An 18115-nucleotide genomic window follows, 5' to 3' on the forward strand; every position below is an offset into this window, starting at 1 on the left:
AACAATTATATATATATATATATATATATATATATATGTATATGTATATATCCCTGATAAATGACTAGTGTATGAATGCTCTCAAATCTTTTTTTCTCATTTTATTGTTTTGATATATTACCTGCTTTCACGTTTTTCAATATATTTTCATAAAATATTTCTTATATTCAATAAATTCTAAAGTTGAAGATTAAATACCAACTAAATGCAGAAATAATAAAATAACAAAATAATTTAAAACAAAATATATACTTACTAAAACTATATTAATGCAAACAATATCCATTTTAATTTAAAAAAATATATCATTTTTTACATAATATTAACGCAATCTCACAAAATAACACTCGATCTGGCTAACAGCTGAGCAATAACTGACGTTGCTTAAGCTTGACAAGATTGTCAAATCAAGATTTTTATCAATTGTCCATCTTTACACTCGGATTCGAGCGTTATCGTAAGGTGCTTCCAAATTATCAAATTAAGCCGAACCAAAAGATAAAGAAATGTTCGCTGAAATACTCGTGACTTGAAATTTAGCTCAAGGTTCGACTCGAAGTTTAATTCGATAATTTGAACGCATTTTTGTTTATTGTTTGTTTAGCGCTCATAAGTTTTGTATCAGATTTTTTATTTTTCATTTATTTTAAAAATAATCTTTATGGCCGACTGTTGTCAACTGAAAAACGGAAAGAGTTGAGTTTGGAAAGAAATCGGTTATCAAAGATCTCAATTGTAATATATTTTCTTATTAACTTTTGGATAGATTTCTTATTTTACTGTAATGATAATATCGTTTTTTTGGGTTAAAATGAACGTAAACATAGTATAATTTAGGTAATTTTCACAACTTTTAAAATATATTTTACTTCGTGATGCATCCGCTTTTTCATTTTTTATTTAATTGGAAATTTTTATTAGAAATAAATTTCTTTTTATCTTCCCTAAAATTGTTGTGGTACATTGATTGAAAAACTTTGTGCTACATCAATGTCTTTGATTCATTAGTGAAACGAGGACTTTAATCGTCGTGCCGTCGATAGCGCAAAAATTACAATACGTCAATCCAAGTTTTTATAACAAATTGGCAGATATCTGTACAAAATATCAAAAATGCAAAACAAGCATCTCTCGTATACGATAATTAAAAATGATTAGTATTCGCGTTCCTGAAAATTTCTGACACATATGATCGCTCAATTTGACATTTAAATTCCTTCCCTTTGACGAAAATATGAAATTGCGAGCGGGTCTTTTGGAAATTTCAAATAGTTTGAGGAACGTTTATGGCTTCGCCTCCGCCTCATCATCCGTCATGTCGAGAAAACGGTAAAGGGATGATCGTGATGCGGCGAAAGCTTAAACAGACCTCCTTTAAAATATTAATCTGAGTCAAATCCAAGCTTAATGAGGTATTGCGCACAAAATTTGACCTCGTAATACGAGGTGATATTAACCGCGAACGACGCGGCTGCGGCTCTTCGGAGATTCTAGCTCTTTAGGTTGTAATCTCTTTATCTCTTATCAAACTACGGACGGAATTTGCATAATTTTGAAATAATCCCTCAACATGGCCAAGTGAGCTGCAGCGTAGCCGCTCCGAGAGTATAATGGTCCCACATCGACTAGGGATCTTCATCGGCCATCCTAGCGAATTAGTGCTAGTTAGTGTATTGTCAGCGTTAGTATTATCATACGTACGCTCGAAGGCACGTGCGTACTCGAAACCGATAGTGCGCCGATAAGACGTGCCTGACGCGAACGAAGGGATCTTCGCAACCCTCTTGTCCTTTTCGTAAGGTCGTCTATTTTTGGGTGGGAGGACCCACCCCGTCTCATGTCCCTCATGCCTGTTCAACCGAGTTCTAAGGTGATTTCAGAAACTATTTACCCCGTCGGAAATAGAGGCGATTTCCCATCGCCATTTCCGGCGAGCGATTCCGGAGATTTCTATTCTGAATTCAAAGCCCTTCAATCTTTCAGATCGCTCCAACAACTCGCGAAAACGCGCGCGATCGAATTTTAACCATAATTTTTTTCCATCATTTTTCCATGTAAATCTGACACTTTTTCTCTCGATTAATCGTCCGACTGAGTGTCCCGGAATATTGCTCTCGTTTTTCTCCCGCGATAGCGCTCATCGATTTGAATCCTGAAGGACCGATCGATTGGTACTTAAAGTCCTCGACTAAAGGGAGAGGGTCTCCCTTATTGAAGGTCACGCCAAGTGCGTGACCTTGTTTCAAGGACTTGCGCGTGCTCCGTTCCACATATCGGCCGTGTTTCGCGGACACGAAAGAGTTATCGACTCGGAGTTATCTCGAACATAAATGTCGGACAATTGCAATTAGCGAGTTCACCGGTCTCGAGGTTGAAATTACAATTCCTTTAAGAAATACGAAACGGAAAGAGAAACAGAAAAAATGTATTCGTTGAAAGATATAATCACTAAACATCTTCAAAGTTTCAGTCGTTTTAATCTAAATGGATTTCTTTTCCTCCTTCGGATTTTTTTCTAGCCGCTCCCTTTTTACCGATTTCTTCCGACATATCGCCCTTACATAAAAGATGACGTAGCGGCCAACGATCGAACCGCTATGCAGTATTTATGGAGATTTATTTGTATCGCGCTTCCTGAATAATTCTGCGCGCTTTTGAAGGTCGGTTGTCGATCGAACGTTTTTGTATCCAAGGACTTTTATTATTTACGAAACACTCATGGAGTTAGCGTGGGGTCAGTGGAGCCTCTCGTAATTAGGCTTAGACAAGAAAGAGAGATGGTCCGCGCAGCTGCTCGGCAAGCGATATTAATTAAAGTCCATTAACGAAGCCGGCTAACGCTAACTGACGCGCGATATATTATAATGTCACTCTCTCGAGATATACGCCGAGATATACGCCGAAACCGGAGAAGGTAGCGATCTCATCCTCTAATTTATCCCGTAGGACGTGAAAGGACCGAGAGATTAGTTCCGAGCGTACTCGCTCATTTGCTCTCTCTCTCTCTCCCCCCCTCTCTCTCTCTCTTTTAGCGTTCTTCCGTGACAAACTTGAATTGGCCAAGGCGCAATACGTGATAGGCCGTACCAAACGGCTCCGTAAAAGGAGTAACATGCTCACGGGATATTTACCCTGGATTTCACGTGCTCCCATTATCATTCGGTCGTTTCCTAATCTACTACCTTGGGAACGATAAAGACAAGAATGAAGAATCCACTCTGCTAAAATAATCATTGCGTAGATCGAATGAGAACATTTTCTTTAGATTATTTCAATATTCGACATAAAATAATCATGTTCAGATTTATATCCGGACCTTTAAATATGGACGAGCGTTTCATGACGTTTCCGTGCCGTGAAGGAAATAAAATATTAAACGCTAGACGTCAATTTCATTTACGGTATTAATTTTTTCATACACGATATTTTCCCCGGAAAGTGGCGATAAATCCAAAAGAGTGATAGATCTGATCAAACTGAACAATTTTAGTTGAGCAATGTGTTCTTCGGACGCTAAACATCAGTTTTTAACTTTGTTGAAAGCTATTTAATTTCTCCTTAGATTCTCCTTAATTTTTTTAAGCTGGAGAATCTCCTTAAAGAAACGTCACCGAACACTCATTATTTAGTAAAAGTTGTATTTTATGAGATCTCTCAGTTTTTTAAGTTTGCCGATACTTATCAAATCAAATCGACGTGTGATTTTTACGATAAGTAACACATATCCATCCGCTATGTAGTTTATTGGACCGGCATCTTAATCTTCGTCTTTTCGCTATCGCGCTTCTCGCGGACGCAAAATGGAGCAAAATGAAGAAGGCGCACAACTACGGCGCGAAGTGCTCCACTTCAGTGAAGTAATAGTTTGCCACAAAGGTCGGAAAAGCACTTCTAGGAGAGAAAAAAGGGACACAAGAAGGCAATGGATATGTAGTAAATCGATTGACAAACAGTGAACGCCTATTTACAGTAGGATAATACTGGTAGTCACGGAAGGATATATCATCTCTTATTTTCTTCTTGCTCATATTTTATAACCTGTAACTATTATCGGAATTTATTCTTGCTTCCATGTTCTAAAATATTCTCACGTAATTTCTTTTAATAATTAAGGACACTTTAAGCATTCTTTTTCTAGCTAAGTTTATACAATTAAAATACACTCAATAATGAATTTTAACATAGTGTAATTCAATGTTACGAGTTTACTTTATTTATTAATTATTTTTTACCAGTAAAATTAAATATCTTTCTTAGAATACAATCTGTTATTTTGTAACGTCTTTAGAGATCTGCTATGAGCTATGACATTAAAAAAATTTTCGAGTTAAAAAATCCCATTTTATATATATATAAGAATGTATTTTATTGAAAAATAAATCAAAATTCTCAAAATTAAATATTTTTAATAAGTTTTAAAAGTAATATATTCCACTTACTTAATGTATGATATAATAAAAGATATTTTTACATATTTTTAACATTTATTTTTAGCACTACAGTTATAAGTTTTTTTTCAATTCTCCAGAAGTGAAACTGTTATTTTTTAAATAATCAATTCGTTAAGAACAATTAATCATTATTTTCGAGCAAAGCAATGGCGATAGAATCATGAGTATTCTCAGATCATATTTTGCGTAAATCGTAAAAGGAGAAGAATCCTCCAACATTATATAATAAAAAAACTTATATAATAAAAACATTGCTTGTGGGCGAGCAAAGGGGATCGCCGCTTCTTCTCAAGTCATACCAATATAGCGTACCGGGTATATTGCTGTGCTTCACTCTCGCGAATAGCCACCGTCGGTGAACACAGAAGGATATGACCACTCCGGTCAAAATTAAATATGAAGCAACAGTTGCTGCTGGATACATAGATACAGTTTAATACGAAAGAGAAATATCATGCGCTGCTGTAACGTACAAATGTATAAACAAGTAAAATAAGTTTACGTACATGAAGCGAATGATTTTTTGCTAAAATATCTACAAAAATTTAGCTGGATATAAATAATAATTTTTAGATCAACAAACGATTAGATTGGACGCTTAAACTGCTAATGCCAAACGCTTTTTACAGCATTACTTAGCATTACAATCATTCTTCACAATTATTTTGATGACCTAACAAAATTATTTTCACGTCTGGTAACTAGATAGGAAGTTAAATTTTTAGATACTTTAGCAAAACCGTTCTTTTCGTATACTATAAAAAGTCTATTAAAATAATTAATTTATACAAAGATCTTTTTACACAAAAACTCCAACCTTTAATTCATCTCCTTTCAAATGCATTCGCTTGAAATAATCGACGTATCTTGCGCTAAAGATAAAACGATGTGTTTTACGATATACCGCCCGTATAATTAACGAAATTTATCTCTCCTAAGAATTTCAAAATCTATCGCGATACGGGATAAACTATAATTTCTCGTTATCGTCATCACTGAGCCAGCAAAACTGATATGTACAAAGTTTAGGAAACGGTTAATTGACTCTCCTAGAAAAGTTTACTCGCGCGGCGAAACCGCATGAAACTGCATGAATTTCCGCGCACGTTTTGCATTTTTTAGGCAAAATGTGCGCGGAAATTCATGCAGTTTCATGCGGTTTCGCCGCGCGAGCAAAACACAATTTTTTTCGATCTGATTAGTACTTATTTCTATCTTTGAGTTCAAACAAGACTCGATTGATTTATCAGAATCAACATTAAGTAATGTAACGAGCTTGTGAATCAGGAGGAAGGCGCGAACATCACAAATTGTCATCTCCGGTACTCACATCTCTTCATTGACCGATTAAACGACGACAATTGATAACGTTGGGCATTCTAGTTACGATATTTTTGCAAAAAGATATACTCAAGTAAATAAAATGTATTGATCTATTTACTGCAAGATTTTAATAGTAATAAAGCTACTTGTATTTATAATAATTGCTACCAATTATTGCAGCGATACATAAAAATTATGTACAAAGAATAATAATCGGAACATATTTTTGCATCAAATACATGAATTATTTCATTCGTATTATTCTCCCCGAAAAAAAAGGGAAATGCTAATTAAATCTTTATGATTAAGTTTAATTATAAAACATCAAATTATAAAATATCTAATTCTCAATGGAGATAATCAGAAATGTGGTTTCACAAAATGCATTTTATCATATGTATATCGTTGGTACGATTGAAATTATTCTCAATGTAGCAAACAAATTTGCTACTATTTGTAAACATATTTAGCAAACTAGAACTTGGGATATTTTCTCTTTCCTAATAAGTGTTCGCTTGCATCGTAATATCGAGTCACCTATGTACTGTCCACGTTATATCGATATTCTGCTCTCACCCGACAGAAGTTTCCGCTTTCGATGATGGAGTAGACACGGTTTCTCGGATATAACGAACCTCCTATGCGTCGAACCCTATGTCCAAGCACCATGTGCCACGCTTGCATCGTGGTTTACCATCTTCCACCGCGAAAACATGTAGCAAACCGTACGGTCATCAACTGAATTGGGACACGCTCGGTACCCCACACGTCTGTGTACATGCTCGTTATCGAAGCACCATTAACCCTCCGCAATCATGATTAAATTTGGATAACGCGAAACCGCTATAACGTGAAACCGTCCGGGTTTAATTCGGTAAATATATTATATCATGAATGTAACATGTCATAAATTGGATATTGCATCGTCAGATTGGGGAAGGATATGAATTTGATTTTTCATCGTTTCATGAGAGAGAATAGACGGACACGTCGCTTTGCGTTTTACGGCAAGTTTTACGAAAGAAAAGAAAGCGCGGATATGATCGTCGACGAAACAAATCGCCCACGGGAATTCCCGGATGCGCGCGAGTGCTTTCGTCAGTTATCGATCGGCCGTGAGATCCGTCAAGGACCCGTTCCGTCGGCGCGACGTGCGAAGTGTACCGTGCAACAAGTATCTAGCGATAAGTGATAGCCCCCTAAGGGCTCTGTAGTTTGGATTCTCGCGAGAAACAGTCCCCCGTGACTAGAACCGTATCTCGTTTGCACAAGCCACGCAACAAGTTACCCGAAGTCGCTGCTGTATAGTATATTGTGTGTGTGTGTGTGTGTGTGTATATACATATAGTTATATATATATATAACTTTATCAATCAGTAAACTCATTCGGCAAAACTGGTCTTGTTCGAATAATTCGGCGAAACCGATCAGCTTTCAGGAATGTTTCCAGGGTATTGCACCGCGCGCATCCTCGAAAAGCAAAGTATTTAATATTTGTGACGACTGAATGTTGAAATATTAATTAAAAAATAAAGAATATTACGTAATTCTCTCAGTGCAAGTTTCGGCTTTTGAAAAATCTTTGTAATCGCGTGTCGAGGATGCAAATGAGGATAAAAATGTTACCATCATCTCCGCCGCATAAGTATACAACGACAGACGAAGCGGCAGTTAATTTATCATGAAACGACAGGTCAGGATTAATGGCAGCGTGGCGAATTCACGGTAGCCTCGCGTGCGCATGAATTATTCTCGGAGATTCTCGTACAAAATTCGCGGTCAGTGGGGCACGAAAAAAAGAGGAAGGTCGAACACGTTAATGTCGATGCACGTATTATACCTGCGGATCGCGTGATAACGGAGTACAGGTGGTTTCACAGGAGAATTGAGCGAAAACGAAGATAGCGGACGAACGAAGGGTTGACATCGATCGCTTCGATATCGCACCGATATCATAAAAAGAAATGTCATCTTTTAATCTTATTCAAACATATTTCTCTCTTCTTAACAAATTTCCCGTGAAACGTGATTATTTTGCTTCGATAGGTCTGCTGCCGTTCTTCAAGACGGACCCCAGTCGCCATTTCCATTTCGCTAAGTACCATCGTCGTGTCGTTTATACGTATAAACCGCATAAACGGACACGCGGTGGATTGCGTTTTATATAACCCCTACGGAGAAGAGCCACACTCGGTAATAAAATTGCAGGGGACCAGAACGCGATCGCTAAATAACGCGCGATTATGTATTCGCGGAGATTTATTATTCCGTCGCGTATATCTCGCTCATCCACACCCATTAATCATAAACGGGAGAAACTTCCGGAGCGTTCCGCGTTAAATTGACCGACAAATTAAAACTCGATCGCTAATTTAAAGCTTGAGATGTAAATCGACGCATAATCGACACACACACATCTGTGTACAAAAAAATACATACTGTAATTTACTTGAATTAAGTAAAAATCACTTATTTCATAAGTTTCCATTTTCGTTGACCTGTAGGTTTATAAGCTTATCGCGAGCATCAAATTTATTTAAAATATATATTCTGAATCTTAGTAATTTAATAGTTCAAACAAGAATATTAAATTTAAACAAAAATTTGATTTGCTTTTCATTCTAACTTTCCTTCGATAAAATTTTATATTGTTCTTCGAAAGAGTATAAATTCTTATTTTAGCATGTGATAAAGAGCTTTTGTAAAATTTGTGTACATATAAGTACAATATATCAAGACAGTTATTAATAAAATATTCTTTGATAACCGTTATTTACTAGAAAAAAAAAAAAAGATAATCAAATAATTGCTTATCTTGGCAATGGAATTGATATTTTTCAGTATATTAATAACATTTTAAGTTTCTAACGACATTCTTAAATTTTCAATTTCATGGTTAATTACGTGAGGATTTAACGGTCTCGCGTCAAACGGAAATTTCTTAGTAAAATAACATAAAAACGATCATATTACGCGATAATAGACCTTTTTTTGAATGACACTTCGACCCTCTAAGAACATCTAAACCGAAATTGCTGATGATTGCTAAATAAAGACTCGGAAAAGCGAAGCGTGAAGTACGGATTAAAAATTGAAGCAGGCTTCTCTATAAAGACGTTAAGATCTGCAGTCTCAGCTTGGTAATTTATTAAAAAATCAATATGGAACTTTCTAAAGGTAAAAATCCTATATAATCTCGTCTCTTGGTATAATCTTTTAAAAAGCTTGAAACGGGAAAAATGTTCCTCCACCATCACTTCCTTTCGATCAGATTATTATTTCGATTTCTATGCCTTATATTGAAATGCTTGCTCCGCTTATCTCTTATTATCTCTATATTAGCTTGGAGCGTTTGTGATTTATATTAGAACGTGATGTAATAACATACCGATAGGAAATAACACACCACCGATAGGCCGATAATCCGATAAATTCTTGTAAATACCTATGTAACGCGTACAATCACGTATCATCGGAGCGCGTGGTGGAATTCTGAATGAAATTCTCCACATTCACTATATTTGCGGAATCGATACGTGTTGTATTGGAAAGGACGGCGGTTTATGAAGACGAGATTTTATCGGAATTTAGAGTTTTATTGAGATTACTCGCATTCCGTCGCAACTAGTTATGCAACAACCGACAAATTGTTGCATAATTATTTTGAAACAAGACAGAGCAGTTTCGCATTAGCAGTCGACGAAATGTAAAGTTTCTAAATGTCAACTGTACGTTTTAATGCCGCGCTATTAGCGCAAGGGGTTTTATCTAATCGGGTCAACAGTCATAGATAATCGTCGTTAATTTTAGAAATGTTTAAGAAGATCTAAGCTCCGATGCAATATTTAGCCTGGACAATTTCGTCAATGTGTACCGTAATGCTTTATGGCTCGGATCCCCGACTTAAATTGTAGGCTAGCGACTATTAATAGTCGACGCTGTAAAATTCAACAACAGGCGAACGAGGTCGCCTTTTTCCTTCGTCGCGAGACGGCAGGCCAGCTCAGCAATTGCAGCAGCCGCATCTCGCAAATCGTATCGACGTAGTCGTCGTCTGCTGGGAGATACGCTAATGGTCGATAATGGAACTGCCGCGGCACCGTCAAAATCAAATTATGCCACCCGGCAACTGCTTGTCGTTGCGAATCGCAAAACAATGTGTAGTGGAAAGTTGGCGTTTACGACACGAACGCTTCACCGAATGCTAGATTGAGTGTACGCGAGTCAAAGAGAGTCTCTTATTTCAAAAAGTGTTATCGTATTGTATTGTATTGTATAAATATGCGAATGCGCATACATGTGAAAATATTCGTATCAATTTTAAATTAATATATTCTACTTGATAATCATTGTTTTATATATATATAAAATAAGAAATCAAAGGTTTTCTACAAAAATCAAACGAGTCTGTTTGTTTAAATCTGAGTTATAATGCCGAACCAGTAGCATCGTGAACAATTTTATTTTAGCAAGAATCAAATAGATAGCTTATAATTTTATCTAATAAAATTATCTATGCAAATAATTCTTCAACTCGCTTATAAAAAGATTATGTAAATTCTTCATGCATCGACAGATTTAAGATTTCAATACTTGTTCACCTTGAAAACATCTGATTTACTTATTCTACATCGCATTACTGAAACAGAAAGATCGTTTTTCTTCTTTTCAAAAATTTTTAAATGCATTAAAATCAAGAGATTGTCCTTGCGCATAAATCCTGTCTGCATTTATTTCTTTGAAGTCAAAAAAAAATTACGATCAACGTCACTGTCACTGCGCACTAATTGTTAAACATTCAACTGGAATATGTGACCTTTTGCACGTTTGTGATCTTTGACTATCTAATTTAACTTGCGTTACATGTCGATATTTATGATATTACAATGCTAATGCTAATGACAGATGAGCTGAAGCGTACCGCTGATAATAATATCGCTTACATCATGTTCTCGCCGTAAATACGAAACTCACTTGATATCGCTTCACGTGATATGCAAGTCATATATGAAAAGTGACTTAAAGTGACTTAAGATAATAACTAGACGACACAAACAATTTTACAGCACGCATACATATGTGATCAGTATTTAAATGAGATTTAAATCAATGATTTCAGGGTTTGGGCGTTTTAGCCTAAAATATAATTACCTGTATCCATATGTGTACAATGTAAACTATATTTAACATGTTATTTAGGTAAATAAACTATGAATAATCTATTATTGCGAAAATTTTGATTTTGTCAGAAATATTAGAAATGTATGATTTTGTTCGCTTAAAATCATATTTTTAGTAGCCAAAAAGAAAAACTTCTATTATTTAGTTCAGGCACAATTTTTAGGATGCCACGAAAAATTAACAATTTTCTATATAATTTCTATATAAATATAATATTGAAATTTGGCCTACAAACCTAAATTGTTATGTGAAAGATATTAATTAAAAATAATATACATGTGGCCTTTGGATTTTTCAGTCAAAATCACCATTATGACATTGCAAAGGGGGATCCGGAGACCCAACGAAGTCGACAAATTTACTTGAACTGGATTTTTCTATCGCCTAGGAAGAAATCCCGAAGAAAAGAAAAACTAAAGCACTCGAGAGGAAAAGGAGGAATGGGCCCTTGGGCCTTCGGCATACTATTCGTGTCAACTCTGGGTCTTCTTCTGAATGGCTACGTTCTCCTTGTCGTTCTCGGTCTTAGTAAACAGGTGAATAACGATATCCATAATCGTTCGTGCAATTTTTATTTTTTTATTTCTTTTTACATTTCTTTATCTATTGCACTTCCACTTTCGTACACTTCCTGATCGTGTTTTTGACGTTTTTTCCACAAATCAGGATAGTTTTTAATCAAATGCGATGTGTCAGATAATTTTGAAAAAGCTACCGCAAGCGCACGATTTATTTTAAATTAAAAAACAAATATTGCAATCACTCGTGTCAGAAATGACAAATTCGAGAAACACGTACGAACTGCTCTCTCGAATGTAAATTAGCGTGAACTTTCCTGGCATTTCGATCAATGGGTTCATGATATTAAAAGATATCCGCTTAAAACATATCTGGGCTGTAACTACAAACTGCAAAAAGGGAAAGAGGAGAAAAAAGTAAACCCTTCGAAAAATATGTGTGCACGTGTTGTACGTTCGATGAAGCTTATTTACTTAAACGATTTATTTAAAAAGGTTCTCCAGCTTAAAAGAGTGGAGTCGCATGATTTTTTATTTTTGTATATATCTTTTAATACAGAAGCTTTTAACATTGCCATTTACAAAATAATTAATAAAATCTAAGCAATAAAAAAAACCGTTATATAAAAATATTTTCTTTATAATTCTGATAAATGTATTGGAAAAAAATGGAAAAAGAATCATTTATAATAATGATTTAAATGTAGTAACAAGTGACATTAGCACAGTTTCATTAGTGTAATGTTATATTTAAAGACAATTGTATAATTCATAAATACTTATAATATTCTTATATTCTTTATACTTATACACAAAAATAAAACAAATAAAACTTTTTTTTTTTAATTCCAAAATATTCTTTTTATGAACATGGTTTTATAAACTTCTTACATTTTGTTAACAATTAAATTACTCTTCTTATGAGACTCAACACTTTAGAAAATTATTTAAAGAAAATTAAACAATCGAAAAATTTGAAGAAATTTAGGAATGTATACATATTAATCGTAAATTGAAAATTTGACTTCAAAATTTGATGAAGACCTTTTATGCGAGAAGATTGGAGAATCTTCTAACGAGATAAAGGTGCAAATCTCTTTACGACAAACGGCGGCGCGGATTTATTTATTTCCTTCCGCTTTCAAGTTTTCTCGGTACTGTTGAATACTCTTATTGCAAGCACGAGAGAAAGAGGGGGGGGGAAGCAAAATAAAAAAAAAACAAAACTCTAGGGTAATTCAAGATTTTAAATGATAAGAGATGCGCGGTCGACCTATTAAAAGTTTAAATTACAAAATTCCGTCGGGCATTGAGATTCTGCGTCGCGGAAAATCACGATAACACGAGAGAATCGAATCGGCAACAAGTCATACCGTATTGTGCCCGCAGACGCAGCAGCAGCAAACAGCGAATACTTTATTACTGATCCATTTGGGCGCTGTGGAAGCGGCAGTGTGCCTGATACTACTGCTAATTTTCGCGACTGGCTTTCGTGGCTCCTCGTTACCGGACATCGATGATACCGAACATACGTGGTGCGTCCTTCATGGGTTTCTACTGACGTTGTTACACCCAGTCGCTCTTTGGACCGTTACCGGATTAAACTGCGACAGGTGAGGCTTCACACATACTCTAGGTCTTTTCACAACATCGTTATTCGATATTTTGATACGAAGAGGTGTTCAAAGACTTCTGAATGAACAATCCGAACGAAGATCGGTATCGGTTTCCCATTTAATTCGTTGCTCACAGAAGCGGACAATATGCAGCTGACTTTTCAATAAACGGTAATCAATGCGTCTCGCGTCGGGGGACTTGTAAATGGGATGCGGACGGAAAGAGACGTCTGTTAATCATTACGCTCGAATCAATTGCGTGTAATATCGCCTTTTACACGATGCATTTGAAATACACTCGCTGTAGTGCGACTTGAGTGCGCGTCCCACGTATTTTTGATCGAAATATTTAATACAACAATTCGATAAAATTAGTCTCGCGGCACCTGATGATTGCTTGGAAATTTGTTTTTTTTTTTTTTTTTTTTACATCATTCAAAGGCAACGTGCACATTTTCGCGCAGAAAAAAAATTAGTATCAATTCAACAATTATTGTCTCGCAAAAATATAAAATCTTTATGCGTTTGAAATAATCAAATTCTTTAAAGATTTTATATTCTTGCTTACACATAAGACAATGATTGTAGATTTGATACTAATTTTACTTTTCGTACAATTACGGGGTGTCGTTGAACAGATTTCACGTTAATGAGGGAAAAAAATCGCCGTTGTTAATCGAGTAAATGGGCAAGGACCCGAAAGGATCAAAGAAAACCCTCTTACGAAAACCTTCGATGAAGATCGAGTTGAATTTCTGACGTGTATATCGATATATCGAAGCTTCGACGAACGAAGCTTCGGTTTCACGACACAAAGGCAACGAGATATCCGATGTAGAATGTCAAATGAGGATTCCACAGGCTCAAATACCTGTGGCTGTCGGATGACACGAGACGTTCGTTCGATACAGTCTGTATTCTAGAATCGTCTTGTTCCATCACTACTTGTTGCTTATCTCCCGTCGCAGACTCGTGTTAACAGCCACGCGGTTTTTCAATTGCACGGCAAACCTAGATTGCGTTGGTTGAAATAATTTCATCCGTTTATTCGATGTAAATATTATACTACCAAAGTATACATCGTTTTTGAAAATCTCGTTAAGATTTCTTATTCCTTTTTCCACGTGTAAATGAATTCCATCGTATCGCACAAAATCCTTTTAAGAAAATACGAAAAATTTCTTTCCCTTCGTTCCCTTCGCAAAAGACGCCGCGCACCGTCAGGGCCGACCGTGGCTCGATCGACCACGGAATATTTTATTCAGCAATTTAAACAGATTTAAACTACCTCGTTTTTCACTGCCCCGTAGTTCCCGCCTCCGGATTTTCTCACCGCTTCTCGCTGAGGAGCGTTGCATTTTCGTCAATTTTTTTCTCTAGAACGCTGATGATTCGGCGACGACCTCGCACACTATGCTCCCTACGTACATTTAATCCGATTTAGTGACAAGTCGAAACTAACGAATTGCGAGTCATATAAGAAATCGTTAAACACTCGTCCGAGTGCGAAACAGCCTAACCAACCATCTCGCGTCGCGGTATCTAAATTATGATCTCGTACATTTCCGCCAGTCCATGCGCCTCGCAATTACTCTATGCAGGTATTACGCAATCGCCGCACCGTTGCACTACGCCGCCCTGGTCTCACCGCGTCGCGTGGTTGTCGGGCTGGCTGCCTCTTGGACGGGCGCTCTACTCCTGTGTCTACCGCCGTTCTCGGGTCTGGTGCCACCTTATAGGTTTGTATACACGTGTTACCATCATTAATCACCATACCGGTACATCGGTACACAGACGTCGCCGTATTCCGCGACTCTCGGCTACACGCCATTGCCTTGCGATTGCTGCATTTCCTCACGATAATGAACAAAACTCAATTTACTTTGCGCTTTGTTATCTCTTCGTCGAAATAAATTGTTTCACGTTGCATAAAGATTCGCGCGCTCGCGCGCGCTGCGAGGCTACCTCCGCACCAGCTTCTTGCGACACGTACCCAAAAACAATTCTCATTCAGAGAACAGCTTTTGTAGGCTGCGAGTTGGTTAAGTTAAATGGAACGGATTGTAATAATACAAGTCGACTGTGTCAACGAACTCATTTGCTTCATTTAATTTCGATCACGCACTTGAGAGGGTTTCCTACTTCGTCAAGCTGATTTTTTAGGAGATTTCCAGGAATTTTTTTAGGAAAGTGGATAAATATTTTGCAAAATTACTTTTTATCCTTGATTATTGTTTGAAGATTGCTTTCCCGTTTTTTCTTAATAAAAAATAAAAATAAACATAATTATTAATGACAGATCCATTTGACCTTTGCACGGTTCATCAGTGATCACATAATTCTGGATCTTTTAGTAAAATTAAAAATTCAAACATTATTTTAATAAAAACACTTGCGTTTATCGTCAGAACTGGTATTTTTTATTTCATCCAATAAATTAATAGCACTTGTTTAAAAAAGAAATTTGATTCTTACTCCATTTTCCTTTTGTGTTTTCGAAATCTGAATGAATAGTTTCAATAACGTTTGTCTAATTTTAATCCATTGGGAGATCCGGAATCATGATCACCGTTGAATCGTTCACAGCTAAATCATTAGATCAAATAAATTTATTGTTAATAAATTATTATTCATATTATATTAAAAAATAAGAAATCGGTAATAAGTAAAAAACATAAAGTAATTTTAACAAATATTTACTCATACTTTTCTAAAAAAAATGTCTAAAAAAAAACCTTTTAAAATATCAGCGCGATAAAATAGACAGCTCTCCTAAAATGTAATAAAAATATCACCGCATGTCGCGGCGACATCGTGCTTCATCTTCAAATCGATTTTGTTCCTTTCTTTCAATATGCTCTTTTCAATGTATCGATCAGGTATAATCAAGTGTTGGGTTGCTGCGCCCCGGATTTTGGGAACAGCACTGGGGCAGCAACTTGGGGATCCGCCGTGGCATTCTACGGCGCCGTTTACGCCATTCTTGGCCTGGGGCTGCCGGCCGTCCTCGTCACGGTCTGCAATTTACGCGTGTTGGGCATAGCACGGTACCATCGTCATCGTATCGCCAGCGCGATTTACGAGGTCACCCTGAGTGCCCAGGTGACCATCACCCATCAGCGAAATCCATTTTTCGTGCCAACCGTCACCGCACCCTCCGCCGGCGGACCGCCGCGTTTCCACAGTGCCGCCAGCACGGTTAGTACAAATGTTTTTGTCAAATTTTAAAAATCACGGCATCAGACACTACGGCAAGGTAAAAAAAAACATATTCTATTAGCGAGTATCGAAATATCTTTAAAAGTCTTGTAACCAACTTTTCAACGAGAATATAATCAATTTAGCTTTTGTCGAATCACTTGACAGCTAATCAGCTAATCAGGCTAATGAAAAGCATTCGTAATTAAAGACTAATCTGTAATTTCATTTTCTACCTCGGAATTAGCAAGTCAAATCGATAGACGCCACGCTGGGAGGCATCGATAAAGTACATTCCGAAACTTCCTCGCTCTCAGCGTCTCGTGATTTTATGGACCACTTTGGCCATTTCTAGACTATACAAGGACGGTCCAGCAACTTTCGAATATAATTAGTTAAACTTTGATATATTCGTGCGCACGGGTTTATGTCACTGATAAAGATAAATATAGCTTCGCTATATCAAATGGCTATTGCTGTGGGTCTTATCACAGTTTTACGGATGTAAACTTTTCAGGTGATGCAATTAGTCGGCTCTCTGTACCTGCTCTATTTTCCGTATTGTGGGTTTATCCTCTGGGAGGCTTGCTGTGCCAGTAATCAACACTATCTTCATGCGCACCCTATGGTCGCTTCTTCAGCGTCGCTCCTTCTCGCGTGTTCACCACTTATCAACAGCCTCCTCTACGGCCTGAAATCGCAAACATTGCGACGATCTGTAAAAAACTACTGGCGGAAAAAGGCGACAAAGTCGGAATTGCAGCAGGTAATGCGAAACCGTGAGAGAAATAAACGCTCGTGAAAGAGCGCTCGAGAGCGCCGAGCGACGCAAAGGACAGCAGTAATTTTCGCAGTTTGCGGTTATTATTGCGGCTCTTATGTTCCATTTATAGTTCCGTTCATAGTTCATACATACACGTACTCGTACATGGTCGCGTGAGAGCAACTGTAAATTCTGTTCCAGGAGATACAGGCGAGAACACCGAGCGTTGCGGGCTCCAGGCGACCTTCCGGCAGCGGAAACACTTCCTTCTTCCCATTCCCGCCTCTTCAGCGAAGACTCAGCGAGGCGTTATTGGCTCTCGGCTCGTGCAGGACCGGGAGTAGTTTTGAAAGCAATAATCTAGGGTTCCAACGCGGCAGATTACAGCCCGCCGTCTCGTGTAATACTCTTAGAGTGCCGACCGCTGAATCAGGTACACAATCCTTGCTGTTGATATCGTTTTATCGCGATACAATCCCTACTTCCATCGTATTATAAATAGCTCTTAGTTCGTCTTAGTTTCGCAACCGACAGTCCGAGGTAACCTTCCGCACTTTAACGCAAATATTTATAAAAAAAAAAAAAAAAAAAAAACCTCTAGTGAAATAAATGGAATTTTTGAAAGACCTCTTGATGATCCTTGATGGATAAACGTTTCGACACTGATATGAGCGTCATCCTTTCATCATGGCGCTAAGGTGAACCGAGCAAATTGGTGAGGGCGAGCGCGAGTGCCACTAGTCTGATGGGTCCCCATTATCGGAGCGACTTTATTGGGGCGGATTTGGACGCGGGATGCTCCATAGCTATGTGCGAAACCCCGAGGAAAAGTCCGAGGATCCTTATAACGCGCGCGTACAGCGAGGAGAGTCAAGACGGAGGCAGCCCCCTTCTGAGAAAAGCCCTCAATTCCAATACTAATCCACCGCCCTGCGAAAGTACGTCATATTTGTGTCCTAGCGTTTGTAGTGCAGTTTACATGTTTATGCTTCCATTGCATTTGCAATTCTAAAATCAAATCGACTTGTAAAAATTCTCACACCTTTACGATTCTGAATCAGGAAT

General features: G+C 37.3%; 2 protein-coding genes across 10 annotated transcripts in view; one reads left to right on the top strand and one right to left on the bottom strand.

Moving 5' to 3' along the window:
• LOC105204439 (phytanoyl-CoA dioxygenase, peroxisomal) overlaps positions 1 to 18115 on the bottom strand; it is a 60581-nt gene that overhangs the window by 19137 nt on the left and 23329 nt on the right. Inside the window, exon 1 of one of the 6 annotated variants that reach the window (XM_026138157.2) lies at positions 14378 to 14619. The exons of the other annotated variants lie outside the window; for them this stretch is intronic. The gene's annotated coding sequence lies outside the window, so the exon portion shown is untranslated. Of the gene's footprint in view, positions 1 to 14377; positions 14620 to 18115 lie in introns of those variants that run through there. 6 annotated transcript variants of the gene reach the window in all.
• Positions 1 to 18115, top strand: part of LOC105204438 — a 34048-nt gene that overhangs the window by 13390 nt on the left and 2543 nt on the right. Inside the window, exons 1-8 of one of the 4 annotated variants that reach the window (XM_039450504.1) lie at positions 8565 to 10973; positions 11254 to 11491; positions 12863 to 13086; positions 14691 to 14828; positions 15969 to 16287; positions 16805 to 17053; positions 17252 to 17483; positions 17749 to 17988. In XM_039450504.1, coding sequence (XP_039306438.1) covers positions 10963 to 10973; positions 11254 to 11491; positions 12863 to 13086; positions 14691 to 14828; positions 15969 to 16287; positions 16805 to 17053; positions 17252 to 17483; positions 17749 to 17988 — 1651 coding nt within the window. In that variant the 5' untranslated portion in view covers positions 8565 to 10962. Of the gene's footprint in view, positions 1 to 8563; positions 10974 to 11253; positions 11492 to 12862; positions 13087 to 14690; positions 14829 to 15968; positions 16288 to 16804; positions 17054 to 17251; positions 17484 to 17748; positions 17989 to 18115 lie in introns of those variants that run through there. The other 3 variants (XM_011173508.3, XM_039450505.1, XM_039450506.1) reach the window with 3 other exon arrangements.

Source organism: Solenopsis invicta, chromosome 6, assembly GCF_016802725.1.
Source record: "Solenopsis invicta isolate M01_SB chromosome 6, UNIL_Sinv_3.0, whole genome shotgun sequence".
Lineage (NCBI taxonomy): Eukaryota > Metazoa > Arthropoda > Insecta > Hymenoptera > Formicidae > Solenopsis > Solenopsis invicta.